At 33.7% G+C, this 18,686-nt stretch overlaps 1 protein-coding gene across 2 annotated transcripts in view; it reads right to left on the bottom strand.

Annotated features, from left to right (window-relative positions):
- The window catches only part of ATRX (ATRX chromatin remodeler), a 243,199-nt gene that overhangs the window by 149,628 nt on the left and 74,885 nt on the right, over positions 1 to 18,686 (bottom strand). The window contains exons 4-10 of one of the 2 annotated variants that reach the window (XM_065900087.1): positions 17,803 to 17,855; positions 16,791 to 16,915; positions 13,642 to 13,755; positions 9,388 to 9,497; positions 7,672 to 7,739; positions 4,286 to 7,368; positions 912 to 984 (exon numbers count right to left, since the gene is read on the bottom strand). In XM_065900087.1, coding sequence (XP_065756159.1) covers positions 912 to 984; positions 4,286 to 7,368; positions 7,672 to 7,739; positions 9,388 to 9,497; positions 13,642 to 13,755; positions 16,791 to 16,915; positions 17,803 to 17,855 — 3,626 coding nt within the window. The remainder of the gene's footprint in view (positions 1 to 911; positions 985 to 4,285; positions 7,369 to 7,671; positions 7,740 to 9,387; positions 9,498 to 13,641; positions 13,756 to 16,790; positions 16,916 to 17,802; positions 17,856 to 18,686) is intronic. The other variant, XM_065900088.1, reaches the window with a different exon arrangement.

The following is an 18,686-nucleotide window of genomic DNA, read 5'->3' on the forward strand; positions in this document are numbered from 1 at the left end:
TTGGCAAAGAGTAGTTAAGTCACTTGCCCACGATCACACAGAAAGGTTAAAACTAGAAGTCAGATATTCTTATCCCCATTATTCCAAAATTCCATCCACTACACCACACTGTCTTCTTGTTGAAGATTATGAGTGTGGGGGATCCTGTAGTCCAGGAAGCATTTAAAAAATATGTAAAAACATTATGGTTATACTCTTTAATACCTTTGTTTTCTTTATTCCTCATTGCTAGAATATGGGTGTATCTTTATTTTTTTTCTTCTCCCAGCTATTCCTTAGTTAAGTCAATCTGTACAGGCTACACTGTTCCCATATAAACCTATTAAGTATTCAAATTAATACTATCATACTGTCTACTTCTATATTATTTGACAAACTGTTAAAATCTAAATCAGTCTAGATACTTTACAAATTCATACTTATTTTGAAAGCAATATCTTAATCTTAAACATCTTAGCAGTCTCTTTTTCACTTTGAACAGGTTTTAATGAATAGGACCACCACACTGGATGGCAATTTAAAACAATAATCAAATATTGAGAAGAGAGATGTCTGTTGTCACCAATTTATTGAGATATGATTTACTTTCACCAATAAAATAATCTGTCAAAATTAAAATATTCTCAAAAAACTATCACTAAATTACATGGAAACATAAAAATTGACAGTGCTGTATTTATAACACACCCTATGCTAGGTGTGTTACTATTTATATTTACTTTCTTTTAAGGTTTCTGAGTTTTAGCCCATTTTCTGGCCTTTCTTTCAAACTTGCAGGAAGACTGTGAGCGAGTCTTTCTAAGGCAGGCACTCCTGGTTTTTAAACCTGCTTGTGGTTCCCTTGCTGCTGTTTGTGCCCACACCTAGGGTGTGTTATAATCTTTTTAAAGTCCTTACAGATGGAATCATACCTATTCTCAGGATCATTGTCATCGTCGTCATCATCCACTGTGACAGGCATTGATTTAGATAAGGCTTCATCTCCTTGAAGGAACAAAAGTGTACTTAAAATTAGCTTTAAATTATCTTTATAAGTAAAACCATGTAAAATAAAACTGAAAGCCAAAAACTTTAAAACAACTAGTGAGTTCTAAACTATACTCTGGGATCCAAAACATGAATAAAAAGGATTTATAAGGAAAGTACAATGGGGAATTTAAGAAGTGCCAGCAGCAAAATAATAAATAGTTGGATGTTACATATTTCAAAGTTCCTTCCCAGAGCACAAGAATTTTAAAACTCATCCTTCGCAGTAACAAATCTTTTATCATTCACCACCATATTAGCATAAGTTTGTGGCTAAAATAAGCTTTGTAGTGATCCATTTTAAGTTTAAAGTTAACAAATGTCTAATTTTTCCTGTATCATTGAAGAACTTTTTAAAATGCTATTAATACTTGGTAGTACCAAATAATTTTAAAATATACCTGAATTTGTATGGTATCCAGGAGTAGAATCATCCAGAGATATATTCAAGTACAGTAAAACTTACTTCCTTACAAAAAGCAACGTTTCTATCCTTTGATTAAAACTATAAAGAGATTAAGATTTGTGCATTTCACTGTATGTAAATTTTGCCTCAAAAACAAACTTAAACATTGTACTCTAGTTAACACTATATACGCTGAAGTAACCAGGGAGAATTATGTTAATGTTTACCATTTACTTTCAAATGCATCAAAGATTTCAAGGGCATTACACTGAGTGAAAAAAGACAATTTCAAAAGGTTACACACTTCATGATTCCATCTCAAAATAACAAAATTACAGAGATGGAAATCAGATTAACAATTGCCACAGGTTAAGAATAGAGATATGCTAGGGAGTGTGCATAAGGGGTAGCACAAAGGAACTTGTGGTAATGAAAGTTCAGTATCTTGGTTGTCTGTGGTGGTTATATTTACAAAGCTACACGTGATACAAATTTTGCACAGAACTATACTTACACACACACACACACACACACACACACACACACAAATGAAGGAGTACATGTAAAACTGGTGAAATCTGAATAAATCTTCAGTTCCCTGGTTCTGAGATTGCACTATAATTATGAAAGATGTTACCAATGGAAGGAAATTAGTGAAAGGCATACAAAACCTCCCTGTACATTTTCTTGCAACTTCCTGTGAATTTATAATTATTTCAAAATAAACAGTTAAAAGGGGGGGAAAAGTTAGGTACACTGATGGATAGATAGGATATATAGATAAGTATGTGATAAAGCAAATACAGTACAATGTTAACTGTAGAAACTTTTCTGCATATTTAATATTTTTTCATAATAAAATACTGGGGGAAAATATTCGAGAAAAAATCCCATAAGGAACACAGACACCTACAGGTTCAGGATACAAATATGCTAAATATAGAAAGGCAATAATAAATCTCACAATATCTTAGCAAACTCACAATAAATACCTCATTCAAACAGACCAATATTCAAATGAAATATTACTAGTGATATTACCATTGTTCCTCTTTACTACACCTTTGAAAATGTTACCCATCCTTCAAAGTCAAGTTCAAATGCTACCCATTCTTTTAAGTCTTCCTCCAATATTTATATTAAGTGGCTCACTTGCTATTTATCACACAGCCCCATTTTAGTTTTATATCTTTCTTCTGGTATTTTTTTTAAAAAAATGACTTATCTATGTCTATCTTGCTCATTGGACTATAACCTCCTAGGATGGTGTTCTTCATCTTGGTTGGTCATGCCATGCCACAATTTCTAGGAAAATGTTGTACCCTGTAACAGGATACCCAACTATTGCTGAATAAATTGGAATCCTCTAAATTCATGGGAGCAGGGGAGGCTTTTTAAGAGCTCATAAAAACTGTCACCTAAATTAAGTTGGACATATTAGGAGAATAAATAAATTTAGCAACTACTATATTATGTTTTGAATACAAGTCCACAATCTCATACACAATTTGAAAATCCAAAAAGTTCTCAAAATTTAAAGTTTTGTAAGGTGGTGCCAAAGTTCATTTGGCAGCAAAATCTAATCTGAACTGTTTATTCCTCTTACATGTAAATGTTCATATGTTTTGCTGTGGAAATACTAATGTGTTTGATTATGGGGCCTCAGGACCTACTGGGGCTACTATATAATATATGATAACTACTCCATATTACCTTCCTAAAAACAAAAGAGTTGAAAATCCTGAAATACATTAAGCCCCAAGAATATCAGAGACTGCGGACCTGTAGTTAAAACAGCCATACAAGCAGAACTCCATCTAGGTATCTGATATAGCAGAGCATTAAAATGAGTATACCATGCATATCCCACTTGGTTTTCAAACCAACTCACTGGAGCTCCAAAAAAGGGATTTAAAGTTTTACTAAAAATCAAGATTCAAGTGCATTCCACTAAAATCCAACTGGGATAAATGGAAAATCACAACAAAAGGAAAGAAAGGAAAATTTTTTAACATTTTGCTTGTGCTGGGAAAACAGTTACATAAGAAATCTACTTTATATTTTAAAATTAATTTTAAGTGTCCCTGGTTAACTGATGGGTTTTACTGACTTAAAAAAAAGACAATATGACCAACAAGTGTACATTTATTATACAACTGATTTTTTTAAAGAACTGCCATAATGATAAATATTTTTAATTTTTTTGGGGGGGGGGCGTATTATTGACCGGTTGACCCAAACCCTAATTGTCCTAGTGCTCTATCTCATCAGGGTAGGGTAATCCACCTACTTTCTGGATTTCTTTCTTCCTCTATTTTGTTAGTGTTAAAAATGGAAATATCTTTTCATGTCATTAGAAAAAAAATTGATGAGCATAAGCAAAGGGTTTCAATAAATAAACTTAAATTTTTCTGAGGATTTCATAGGACACAAAGTTACTCTGCCCAATTTAAAAAGTCAGATGAATGGCAAAGCAGTTAAAACTTTCACACACATTATATCCATACCAAGCACTCATCTCCATTACTTGAATAAATATCTACTGAACTACTAGCACCAGTCTGATCTTCCTTCATAAATTACTTTTCATTACTCCAAATAAAAGCATTAAACATTGATAAATTTACCCAACACACTTGGTATAGCTGATACAGAATACTAACAATGCTGCAAATACCTCCCAATGATGACCAAAAAATGGAGAAAAGTTTCTAGTAAATCTCTATAAAGAATTTTTAAATGGTGTTTTCCTAAACAGTAAGTAACCTTGCGTTTGATTGACTTCAGAGAAAATTAAACAATGTAGTTACTCAAGAGGGAGAAAGTACAAATTTTCTATTTATTTTCTCATACCTGAAGATTGACAAAATCCAGTATGTGAAGACAGCACTAAATTTTCAGTCACAGGCTTTATTTTCTGCTCATCACTGCTCCCCTCACCTACAGAATTCTGATCATCATCTCCTATATCAGAAGAAGATGAGGAAGAAATGTCAGCCTGCTTCCTTTTAGTGCTTGTTCTTAAGGAGCTTCTCATTTTCTCCTTCATATTGCCTGCCTTCTTTTTAGCTGAAGCTCTTTGTTTCTTCAGCTTTTTATTATCTTCGGAACTCTCCTCAACATCAGAAGATGATGAGCCATTTTGTACTTCCTTGGTATTTCTCTTTGAATTTAAATTTCTTCTTTCCCTTAATTCGATTCTTTTTGGTCTCTTATCAGAAGAATCACAGCCATCTTCTTTCATGGAATATTTCTCAGTATCAGATGATGAACAATCTTGTCTCTTCCTTGAACTCTTTTCAGGTAAGTTGCACCTTTTCTTCTCTCGACTGGATGTTCCATTCTTACTCCTCTTATCTTCGGAAGAATCACAACTATCTCTTTTCCCTGGTAACTTCTCAGCATTATCAGATAATTCATCCTTCTTTTTAGAAGTTTTACCTTTTATTTTTTTACTCTTCTTTTCCCCATCAGTCGTGTCATTCTTATTTTGTTTTATGCCTTTAGGAAAATGACAAATTTCTTCTCCTTCGGGTAATTTCTCAGTGCTATCAGATGATGATTCATACTGTTGTTCCATCTTAATTACTTTTTTCTTCAAGTCTGTAGTTTTCTTTTCTTTTTCTTCAGTTCCCTTTTTGCTCTGCTTGTTATCATCTTCAGAGGATTCATCACTCTGTTCTTTCTTTGGGAACTTCTCAGCAACATGAGATAAGCCACCTTGTACTTTCTTACACATTTTGGTTTTCAGATACTTACTCTTTTCTTTAGTTTCAGCAACCTTTTTGTCTTCTGGAGAATTAAAACTCTCCTCTTTCCCAGAAGAAAGCTTATCAGCACCATCTGAGGAAACACTTGGCTGCTGCTTCTTAGAGAGTCGATCTCTCAATTCCATGAGAGTCTTGTCTTTATCAACTATGCCTTCTGCTGAAGAGAAATTCTCTCTCTCTTCTTTCCTTTCAGCATCATCAGATGATCCTTCCTGGGCAGTCCTCAAACTTTTCTGACCTTGATTATCCATTCCTTTTTTGCTGTGTTTTTCATCTTCAGAAGAATCATAATCTTCTTTATTTGGAACTCTTTTTGTTGTTGTTCTGGCAGCCCCAATTTTACTCATACTCTTTATCTCCTTTTCTAATTCTGAGTCATAATTAGAAGATTCAGACTGGTTTTGTCGTTTCTTTTTAGAAATTATAGACCTTTTAGCTGATTTGCCTTTTTTAATATCAAAATCTGAGCCAGAAGTAGAACTTTTTCGTTTCCTTTTTCCTTTATCATCTTTTCCTGTTTGAGTCTTTACATCATACAAAGTCTTCTCATGATTTGTATGAGGTTCATTAATATCAGTATCTGAAGAAGAACTGTGACTCATCCTGGATACTTCTTTGAGGATTGCTAGCATTTCATCAGAATCTGAATTTTGATCCACAGTCTCTGACTGCTTAGATTTAGGCAACTTATTAGGTTTAGGATTATCTATAGCACTGTCAGAAGAATTCCGCTTATCCTTTTTTCTCATTGAAACTGATAGTTTTTGTTTCTCCTTAACGGTGTCATTATTTTCTTCATCTGAATTAAATGTTGTAGGGTTGGTTTCTGTCTGTCGCCTCAAGGGTGTAGTCTTTACACGTGGGGATCTTCGAAGATCAGATTCTTCTGAAAGTAATGGAACTTCACTTTCAACCAAATGCTCATTATCATTCTTTTCCTGTTCAAGTCCACAGTTCTCCAGCTTGGGGTTCAGACAAGAGCTTCTATAGCTATCTTTATCTTGTGGAACTTCCTGACAATCAGCACCTTTAATTGGGGAACTAAAAAGGGAAACAGGGGTGAGTTTAACATATAATTCTTTTGTTACTTTAGCTGTTGTTTTTGATTTAATACCTCCTCTGTTGTCTTTTGAAGTAATATTTAATTTTACAGAACTCTCCAGTTCTTGCTCAGTTCCACTGTTGCCATCTCCCTGATAATCTGCTGAACTCTGAACTTCCATAGCAGTCTCAAGATTCTCAAAAATGTCTTCTGGAACTGAGGAAGGAACAGACACAATATCCATGTCTAAGTCTTCAGAAGTGTTAGCAGGTTCATACTGAGGTTCTTCTTTTTTATCAGATTTTTTATGTTCACCACTGGGATTTTTATTTGCTCTTTGTTCCTCTACTGCAACACTCTGATCCACACGTTCACTATCTACCTGCTTTCTTGACAGTTTAGCTTCTGATTTTGAAAAATCCTTCCTTTCCAAAGCACAGGGTTTTTCCCCTTTTCGTACTTTTGTTTCAGACTTAGCATCTATGACTTTATGCTCTTTGGTATTTTTCTCTTTGTTTACAGCATCCAAAGCTCGAATCTCTGAATTCAAATCTTCTTCTAACGCAAGATGAGCTTTCTTGATATCAGCCAACACAGATTTAAAAGCCTTAAGCTGACGTAACTTTGTAGCAGAATTGATTTCTGAATTATCCGTTGCCCGCTTCAAAAACTTAACGTAACTGGAGTTCATGTTGGCAGTAGTCTCAATCAGTTTCTTTGCCTTCTTAATCATCTCCTTGGGCACAATTAGTGCTGAATAAGAGTAGGTTACAGAACCAGAACATGAATCATCTAATTTCTTTTCTTCTCCATTACAATTTGAACTGTTTTTCTTTGGAGAAAATCTGGGTGTATGGTCATATACTTTACTACTCTTTTCATTGTCAACTTTTATCTTCTTCTTATTTTGTTGCAACAACTGTTCTAAGTTTTCAAATACGCTGTTACATGCTGTGACCAAATCCAACAAAGGCTCCGGGCGACAAATGTAGCAATGCCATTGGTTGTTTTCATCCATTATTGTAGACAGCTCCTTTCGACCAAGGTTGCGTAGAATGCATTTCTTGCAGAAGGCATTATGGCAAAAGTCACAACAAATCAAGTTTCCACCTTCTGCACACCATCTGAAATTATTTAAAGATTAAAATATTATTCTGAAATGAAACACATTTTAAACCTTTACAGTATTAAAGCAATTTAAAATTTCCTGGCAGCAATTTTAATAGCAAAGTAATTTTGGTTATTTACTTATTCTTTATTAGAAAATTAAAAGACATAAACCAAGGACTTCATGGAAAAGACAAACCTTTCACGAAAGATATCAATGATGATACTATAAAAAATAGATCTAGTAACAGACTATGTAAGAATTTCGCCTCAAAAAGCAGACAACACTGAATTTTAGTTCATCTTGATTTATTACCTACCTACACTGTTCATCCATTCCATCTGAGTCACGGCTAATATCATCACTCATGTAATATTTAAAGCAATTCTATTAAAACAGAAAAGGGAAGGGGGAAATTTATTCAAAACTGTTAACATTCATAAAGGAGAAAAACTTTACTTTTTAAGTCATTAAAAAAGTACAGGGAATGTGTGTGTGTGTGTGTGTGTGTGTGTGTGTGTGTGTTTTAGAGAATCAAAGCGATAACACTGTATTAGCCCTACTAGTACTTTCCAGACACAGGAATAGCTCAAGAAATTAATTCCTTGAAATATATTTCCATATCATCAAGTACCACTTTTCCTTACATAAAAGTTGATAAAAGATTTTGGTAAAGCAAATTTCTGATCTCATATGACTAGCTACCAAAGATCTACATAAAAATGTATTAGATGTTGCTATTAGTTAATAATAATTTACTAGTCATCATATATAAACAGCTACTATGTATAGAGCTGAGCAACAGCATCCTACATTAACCCATATTATCTTTAAATCTCAAATACCTACTGTGCAAGGTAGGAGGTACTACAGCCCAATTTGAGAGAAAAGGCTTTGGCTCATTAATACGTAACTAAATCTCCTAAAGTTATACAACTGAAAGAGGCAAAACTGGTATTCAAATCCAAGTCTGAATGACTTTAAATTCCTTTTCACTGGGACTGGAGAAAAGGGAAGGTTCCATGCCCACTGATGAAAACTACTGATTACTGAAATGGGCTAGGCACAACAGACTGGCCCTTAAAAAAAAAAATACCAATCACGTATGTAAGAAAAGAGAAAAGCAATGCACATTACAAATCCAACAATATAAAATTCAGCTGTCACAATTTAAAACTAGAAGCTACAACATGTACCCTAAACAGGCTCCTGGCTGAAATGAATTCAAGGAAAGGAGGACACAAATTACTAAAAGATGGAGTAAATTTAGTACATTTAAGGAGGTCTACATCTACCAAAAATTCATACAAGATCTAGAACTGGAACTCTAATTAAGGAAAGTCTGGTCTGCCCCTGCAATTCAAGGAGGCATTTTATTAGGAAGCAAACTAACAAAGGATTAATTTTAGCAGTAATATGAGTTGGGGAAATGATAACCTTGATATTATAGATATTTAAAATTAATTCCAAGGTATTACTTGTAAAAAAGCTTACACAGACTGTTAAAACTATCTTCAATACATATGAAACATTTTTAATTCTATTATCTCCAAATTATGTCAAAATCCTGCTCCACATGGAGAGTTCAGATTTGGGTAATTAGGTTATGTAAGAGGGAATGTTATAAAACATGTGTGTGCACACATATATACTCTGCAGTTTCCCAAGACACCACACTCTCCCTCACCTCTGAGCCTTTGAATACCATGTTGCCTCTGGCCTAGAATATGCTGAACCAATCCCACTTTGCCAAGCTAATTCCTATTTATATTTCAGGTACCACCTACATCATCTCCATTATAAAGCCCCCCACCACCCAACTCCAAATTACAAAGGCTTCCTGTGTGTTCCCAAAGTACACAGTAACTTCCCTATCATAGCACTTATTGGGCCTTTCATGTCTGTCTTCCCCACTACATTATATGTCCTCCAATGGCAGAGACCATTTCCATCTTCATCACTGTGCATCAAAAGTCTGACACATGTTAAGCATTCAAATATTTGTGGAATTAATTATCAACAGATCATTACATACCTTACAAATAAGTACTTGCAGTGAAGGATGTCTATAAATGGAATCTTTTTGAAAATGATTGACCTGTTGTCCACAAGCGGTACAGCTCACAATCCCATGAAGCCCATCTTCTAGGAGAAAGGAGTGACCATTATTCACACATATACACACATACAAAAAGATATATACTTTAGTCAGCATTTCCCAACATTCAAATTGAAAATTAAATACCTCATAATCCTTGAGAAAATGACATTTTGGACACAAATACAAAGGTTAATAATTTTACAGACTTACTAAAAAAATGACAACCTTGACAAATTGCAGAGCTAATTTGCTCCCTTTTACAGATACAAACCCTGTTTCTTACAACTTGATATAACATGAAGAGACTCCATAAAAAAAGTTCTAAAAATAGGGGTCAAGAGCTCTTTTTCATTTTGCTACTGCTTCACAAAGAAATTCAGGATCAGTTCTTAAAGAATGGGGAAGTGAAATATATGGAATAGATTCTTTTGTAACCCTGTACTTAAGTTAGGTATGCCATAAAGTTTTTATTCTCAAAATGGAATTGTCTACACAGATCCTTTCAATATTATGTGAAAACCTGCTAACTTTATATTACCAATTTCCTTCCTAAGATTCCCTTCAATACTATCCACAATCCCCATTAACCTGCCTTTTTTCTATGTCTATTCCATATCGGCACTATTATTTCCAAATAACGACAAATAAGATTTGCAGGTATATCTATCTTGACAGCAAAACTTCAGAATGGCTGAAGAGCCATTCTGTTTTGACAGAGCCCCATTCCACAGTTTCTGCAGAAAAACAGATGGAAGATAACCTACACAAGAATAAAGGGGACCTCTCCTGCCTCACTCTCGTCCATAGTTCTGCACGGTGCTTCACAATCTGAGCTGAACATTAGAATCAGCCAAAGAATCTTTTAAAAGCAGGGACAGCCATTCCCACCCCTAACCCACTGAATGGGGATCTCCTGGACACGTTTTTCTTTTTTAAGTTTTACAGATGACTCTGATGTGCAACCAAGACCTTGATCCAAATAAGATGGTAGATTATGATTCAAAAGAGGCCAATGAAAATGCCTGCATTCACCAAAAAAAAAAAAAAAGGTGAATGACTTAAAAAAAGAAAAACAAACTGTCTCTATCCCTAAATAAAAGACAAAACAATAAATACATTTCTCACCTTTTAATTTTGTGTTTTTCTTAGTTTTAAGATCCAAAGCACCATGGACCGAAGCATTATCACAAATATCTTTATTTGCAAAAGTTTAACCAAGGTATAAGGGCACCATGATACTCTTCCAGAAAATACAGAGAATTTGAAGACCTACTATATAAGCTGCTAATATTTTCCTTTAAATCATATTCTCCTCCATTAGTTTTGATCTTGAGTATTCATATATTCTGTATTTCTTTTAACATAAATAAATATACAGTGTGCTTTTTCATGTCAAATAATGATTGCATTCACATAAACAAGGTAACAAAAAGCTGGAGTTTGAATGCTCATCCACTGTTAGATAATATTAAGTATCTTCTATGTGCTTTTGCACATATATCACTCAAGAATTTTAAAAAACTAGGTGATCCATTGGAGACTTTCTCCCATATGTGCACAATGACTCATATAAAGGATATTCATTGCAGTGTTAATTAGCAAATTTGAAAAATTTGAAAATTAGAAATAATTTCACATTTGGAAAATGGATAGTGGTTTACTCATACAACTAAATTCTACAGAAGAGCGAAAAATAAAAAAACTAGATTGTACATTTACTGATATAAATAGATGTCAAAATCAATACTGGATGAGAAATGCTACAAAAGGATATATACAAGATACTACTTTGTATACTTTTAAATGAAAAATAAATGCTGTAAGAATAAAAATATGTAAAGAAAAATATAAAAACATGCATGGAAACACCACACATGCATACAAACGTCAAATAATCACAACCTGAGGTGTGAAAGGAAGGATATATAGATGAGAGTAGGACTAAACCAATTAGTTTAAGTGAGATCTTATTTAAGTGAGATCTGAAACAAATATTGTAAAATGCTCAAGTGTTACTTTAGTATACATACTTGTTTCTATGCATGCCATGTTTTAAATTTTTATTTTTAGCTATGAAATATCTTCACGATTATAATATATATAGTGTATAAATGGAAAAGAGGCATTTTCAATTCTGAGCTCAATACATTTTATCAGTTTTAAAGAAAGAACAAAATTATTCTGCCATATAGAAAAATTAGGTGTAAAATATGTTTTCTAACAATTAAACTAGGGAAAGGATATCAAAATAGGCTATGGTATTTAAAAAACAATGGCTCCTGAAATGATCAATATCTTTGTGTTTAATTTTGTTTCAAATCATTATAAGATTATTTTATGTATAAAGTTTACCTTCTTGACAGTTTCCTATATTAGACTTCAATTTTAGAACTAACTTTCCTAGGAAGTTTGAATATTAACTAGAAATTCAGTACCTCAGATCACTAGTTTATTCGTACATGTGTATATGAGTAAACATAGTTAAATTTCCTGTGTGATTTCCGACAGCTTAAAGATGTAGCAAATCATTAAGACAAAAATTAACATGAAAGATTTTAAGTGCTATTATATGGCTATAAACATACATTTTCCCTAAAGCACAATATAAACATTCTTACACAGAACACTCAATAAAATGTTCCAGAAACATATCAGCTCAGACCAAATACCAGCAGCATAGTAAAGTGTCACTAAAAACACCCTCCCCAATGACTGTGGTTCTTTTTTATTCTCCTTTTAGCTGTTATCCACATTTGAGACACTGACTGCTCCAGAGTCCCTCCCCAAAAGCCACCAATTAGATATTAATTTTGACACAGTACACTTAGTTATCTGTCTTCCCTAGAGGACCCATAATCAGAAATAAAAAGAAGGAAACTCTTACTACTGGTCCTTATCATCACCTTCTACTTGCAGATTCTCTTATTTTAAATACTGTTTAGCTTTGGTGAGCTCTGTTGTTGCAATGGCAGTTTCTCTACTATGAATTAGATTCTCAATGAATCTTCCTTATGCTTGAGAGGGGTAGAACACCCCCTTGTGGACAAAAGACTAAACAACATTTCCTTGATTTTCTCTAACAATCTAATGAATTATTGAATCTGAAAACCTATATATATATATATATATATACACATACACACACATATATACATATATGTGTATATACACATATATGTGTATATATACTATAAACACATATATATTTTACTAGTACCATCAAGATATCACATAGCACTGAAATTAAAATCTTCACAAAATTTCACCAAGAACTATGCTATAATTTCACAATGTACATGATAAATATTTAACAGACACGCTTCCATTACACTTCTATTTAGAAATTTAGTGTCATGTTCTATCTTTTAGAGATTCATTCTTCCTACAGTAATGGATTCTGACTCTCTTAATCTGCCCAAAAAATACATACAGGTACTATTTTAAACTCACACACAAACAAGTGGGACACATACTCCACTGTCGTAAATTTTTAAATGAATCCTCCTTATGCTAACTTTCTACAGATGATTAGCCAATGGTTGTGTGTATAAGTGAGGGTAGACATACAAAGGGAAAGGCGGCTCAGACAGATGGAGGGAAGGTTACTAGCTCTAGTTCCCATCTCCTTCCTACTCATCTCTGCACTGATATCCTTAGATCAATAGATCTCTGACTTGAACGCACATAAGAACAAACTGGGGCAGAGTCTTGACATCATCCTCAGAAATTCTAAATTGTTATGAGTGGAGTCAAGGGACTTGCATTTTTAATAAGCACCCCAGGTGACACTAATGCAGATGTCCATCACTCTGTGAAACAATGTTTTAGATATGTATAAAGTTACCTGAAGGCCACAGGCAAGATTTTATCCAAATCTAAAATTCTTTCGGGGTGAGAGGGAACACATGGTATTCTGGCATATAAGCATTACAGAACTAACATGTGTAAGAAGGAAATAGTAAGCTTCTTGAGATAACTTAATAGCCACTGAAGGCAAAGGCATTTTGATAAATGGTGTTTAACCTTTTCTGCTTCAGAGCTCAGAAAGAAACAGAAGTTATTTTTAAGTAGTGCTTTTAAAAAACAATGGGCAGAAAAGTGGAGGTATTTTTAGTAAGCACATCAGATTTTCCAATATGGTCATAAACAGCACTTTAAACTCATGTTTTCATTTTCACTTGTATTTACCTCCGCGTTTTTTGAGATTTTCAGTTTTCATTTTACTTCTGCTTCTAAATTCAGGCCCTTTAAAATCATCTTTGTCTTCATTCAGCACTGGCTCTGGTTGTACAATCACTGTACCTAGAATGATTTCATTTAAAAAACCATTACACATATTAAATGTGCAAGTGAAGTACAAGACTTCAGTTCAGATAAAGCCAACATTGCTGGTACATAGTTTTGTTTCTTTCAAGTTTTCAATATTTGTATAAGGACCTCTCAGGAATAAATAAAACAGGGAAATAGTAAAAGGGCCAGGTGTCAACAGATTACTTTTTGGAATATAGTTCATAAAAATGGGGGGGGGCAGTATTATGTACTGATTCATAACAGAAATGTGTGAATAAAGTATAAAGCCTTAGCCCAGTTCTGAATTTTATACTGCCTATCACAAAAGCTGTTCTGAATATGAACATCCATGCTAAGTTCCACAGTTTAAAAAATAAAAGGATCAGAAGAGAAAATTTTAAAAACACATCCTATTCTTCTCATAAGCCAAATCATAAATGCAGAAAAAGATTTTTAAGGGGTTGTTTTATATTGCTTTGGGGGAGGATAGTGGGGGACAATGTGAGAAGTTAATTCTGCTATTACTGCTATACCTATTCTGTGGCATTTACCAAATAATACATCCAAGTTTCAGTACCCTGCAAAGTCCTTAAAGAGTTTTAAACAAAGACTGCCTTAAGATACTTAAGCTCAAGTGCTATGACAATAAATTGCAGAATGAGATCAATTGTTGGTCCCTATGGAAATCTTTTAGAAAGAATGTACTTTCTTAGCTATAAAACATGTGAACTGAAGAGAGAGGTTGCTAATTTAAGTTTTCATTTTAATCTCTCAAGAGCAAATAAAGCAGGGGCATAGTAAAAAGGGTCCAGGTCTCACATTTACCTACATTGCTGGGCTTAGTAATTGGGCATTACTGACAACAATTAAGAAAGTACAGTCATCCCTCAGTATCCATGGGAGATTTGTTCCAGGACCCCTTGGATACCAAAATCCGTGGATGCTCAAGTCCCTTAAATAAAATGGCATAGTATTTGCATATAACCTACGTACATCGTCCTGTATACTTTAAATCATCTCTAGATTACTTATAATACCTAATACAATGTAAACACTATGTTAATAGTTGCCGGCCAACGACAAACTCAAGTTTTGCATTTTGGAACTTTCCAGAATTTTTCTCCCCAAATATTTCTGATCTGCAGTTGATTGAATATGCAGATGTGGAACCCACGGATACAGAGGGCCAACTGTAAAATCTGGTAGTTGTCAGGGGCTGTCTCCCTGAAACATGGGTCTATGTTATTTAGCGAGCAAGTTTTAGCAAGGTATAGCACCTACTTAAATGAACTTCTGAGTCTCTGAAAAAAGGGGGGAAATAGGGCACAGAGGATTGAGTTTTTACAAACTGGTAAATATAAATAATCTCCACACACAGAAAAAACCTTTATTCACAACAACCATTTCACATATATACTCTCAGAGAAGCCCTGGCATTTGAAAAAAGCTAAAGATTTATAGTTAACCAAAAAAAACCAGATTTCTTTCTGAAGATTCTTCTCTAAATGGAAGCAAAGCAGCAGAGTGGAAAGAGCACTCACTAGCTTTGGATTCAGGCAGACCTGGCTTCAAATCTTAGCTTCTCAATTTAAAGCTGAAAAAGTTCCTTGAGCTCTGTATTTGTTCTTTCATCTCTACAAATAGAAACAGTAACTACCTTACAGCATTGTTTTGAGGATTAAATAAGTTAACTTTTTAAGAGTCTGGTACTTACACATACTCAATATAGTATTATAACAATAATTATAATCAATCAAATTTAACCTTATGAAACAGGTCTATTTTTGGTTTGGTGGGAGACAATTACACTTAGTTCAGGTTCGTAACATCCCATACTAACTCTCTTCCACAATATCATTAAAACAAAGACTGGTATTCCTAGTTCTTAGCTCACCCAGTGGCCATCATAAGGACTCCCAGTGACAACCACTGAGAATGTAATAATCCAAAGTGAGTCACTGCCTATGGGACTCAGACTCCCATGTTAGTTGTTTCTGCCGTAGGCCACCAAAACCATTACATAAAATTGTCACAGATGATTTTCAAAGCCAAGTAAATGGTAGGCCCATCAATTTTCCTTCTATCTCTCTTCTTTCTCTCATTCATTTCTTTTCCTCATTTCATTTCTCATCTATTATAACTCCCAATTTGTCCTAGTAAAGCAATGTATTATTCTCCTAACTCATCATTTTTTTAAATTTCCATAATCAAAAAATGTGTCACATAAGCATAAGTAGAGAAAGAGAATAAAGTAGTAAACACTGCTGTAAATGATCTGTGAGAATAAATTTGAAAAATCTGCTAAGAGCCTTTAAACATATTATTCAATAAAGAAAAAAATCTGAACTGTTGATTTCTGAAACACTATGAAATTACCAAGACCCTTGTCATTCTCTCATCATGTAATCACACTGCTCTCAGACCTGGGCTATGAAAAGTCCAAGATTTTCATTTGGCTTCCCCCCTCCCACCCCTGCCCAGGCCCCAATCTAATCAATGCACTTTTAAGGTCAGAAATGGAACGGTTGAGAGGAAATGTAACAAGGCGTTTTTGAAAACATAATTACAAGAACTATACCTAAGTCAAATTTAATAGGTAACTTCAGCTTTGCGTCTTAGGGAATTTAAGAATGCAGTAAGACTAAACTAGACTTTAAATGTTTTCTAAAGAAGTTTTCAGAGTATTCATTATGTTTTTCTATAAAGCAAACACATTAAAATTTACTGAACCAAAACTTAATATACTAAACTTTTAAACCAACTTCCACATTCAAGTATAATTTGGAAAATAAAATCCCTTTTCTAAAACCCAATGGAAAGAGAAAATAAGTCTTTTTCTTATCAAACCTGACTGAATATTCTAAATTTTGAACCTCAGTAACACACATTATCATTACCATACTAATACATTTCCAGACCATCACTATCAAAATATTAGGTTTGGTCCTTCACACACAGCTTAAAGTAATCAAGTTCCAATTTTATAGTAACGACATTTAAAAATGCATTTCAACTTTAACTTCATATGAAAAATTAATACACTTTACCTTTTGGCAAGCTTTGCATAGTAATATCATTTTCTGAATTTTCATTAGAAGCATCTTCATTTACAGTTTCATCCAAAGGTTTTTCATCATCAGATTCTACATACTTTGTTACAATTGAAGGTTTCCTATGAGAGAATTAAGTCCACAGAATTATGGACATATCTGCTATTGGAAAAACACCCAAGTAACATAAATAACATGTTTAGATTAAGCAGTGGCTCTTAACCAGGGATACATATCAGAATCACCTAGGGAACCATACATCTCTATACCATATAACTGAATATTATGATTTAGTATGTCTTGGGAGGATCAGAGCATGTGCATTCTGAAAAAGCTATGAGGAAGATTTTAAAGGGAACTCCTATTTAAGAATCACTACTTTAGGGAATAAGTCAATAACAAGCAAGCTGTGATTATTAAGAGACATTTCCACTGGTTCAAAAAAGGAAAAGTCCAATAGAATAAATTGCAAACTTCTAATACAAACTACACTCCACAGTTATATTATGCATTACATTATGCTTTGAAGTAGTTTCAGTTGTTACGTACAATTCACTTTGACAATTTAACAGAGACAAGTATTTGAACCACTCTTTGATCTTCTTATAACTTCCTCATCACTATGATGGCTACCAGTCCCCATCCTAGACAATTTCATATAACCCTAAAAAACTCATATTGCCTCATGAGGCATTCAACATTTCATTTCCCCTTTTCTCCTTGTTTTTAAAGCATATATATTATCTGACAGAAATTATCTACATATTGCCAGGGCCACTAATATATAATAAATCCCCTCCTGGGAAATTTTTAATTAAAATTAAAAGTCAAGTGATGGATACAAGAGATTCATTATACTATACTGCCCTTTTAAAAATATATATGTTTGTATAAAATAGTTTACTGAGAACAGAGTGCTTTAAGTTTAGAAAAAAAGATTATTCTAAGAAAAAGAAAATAAAACAACCTGAAAAAGAAAGTAACTTTTTTCCCTTCAACATCAACCAACCTCTTTGATCGTGATGATCCTGATGATCTGGATTTTTCTGAAGAGCTAGCTCCCTAAATGCGAGAAATAAATACAAAGGTGAGTAAAACTCTCAGAGAAACATCCCTACAATTAACTGTTTCCCTGTACCAAGATGTCTAATATAATGATAGAATGAGATATAATTATTATGCCTAAAGTATTTTTCTAAAAGGAACTTCAAAAACTAATTCTAATTTACTCTCAAGTTTCCTTGATTTAAGATTAATTTTTTTCATTAAATTGTTACTGTTGAATTTTGAGGTACAGAAGATGATACACTGCTATATCATGATCTCGGCCTAAGCCAACAAAGACAAAACAAAGGTGCAGAGGTAATCAGATCCCAACAGGGGCAGAGAGTTTTAAGGATCTAAACATGTGTCACTTTCTCTATCCTAACATATGGCACAGAATACCTTCTACAATTTCCTTTGAGATACTAAATTTACCTTGGTTTTGCCAATATAATCAGTATATTTTATTGGATTCAATTTTTTACACTAGGTGGGAAGAATCCTAAAACTGTAGTGTAGGCTGGGGTATCAGATGAAGGACCTCAGGATGGGTTCCAATAATACTGCTTAAGAGACTCTAAAATATTCAGTTTTGAGAGATCTCAGAACCATGGGGTCATGTCCATAACAACCACCTTGGGTACCACTGTTGCAATATAATAACACTCAAATACCTATCTGTTAGCAAGCCTTCAGTTGTCTGACTTTAGCTATACAGCTGAAGCAAACCACAACAATAACAAAAAACAATGAACACCATCAAAAAGTGGACAACGACCCAAAATGAAGTACTGTAATAATACTTGGGTATAACAGTAAACTCAAACACATGCATGTATTAAATAAAAG

This window comes from Phocoena phocoena, chromosome X (assembly GCF_963924675.1).
Source record: "Phocoena phocoena chromosome X, mPhoPho1.1, whole genome shotgun sequence".
In the NCBI taxonomy this organism is placed as follows: domain Eukaryota; kingdom Metazoa; phylum Chordata; class Mammalia; order Artiodactyla; family Phocoenidae; genus Phocoena; species Phocoena phocoena.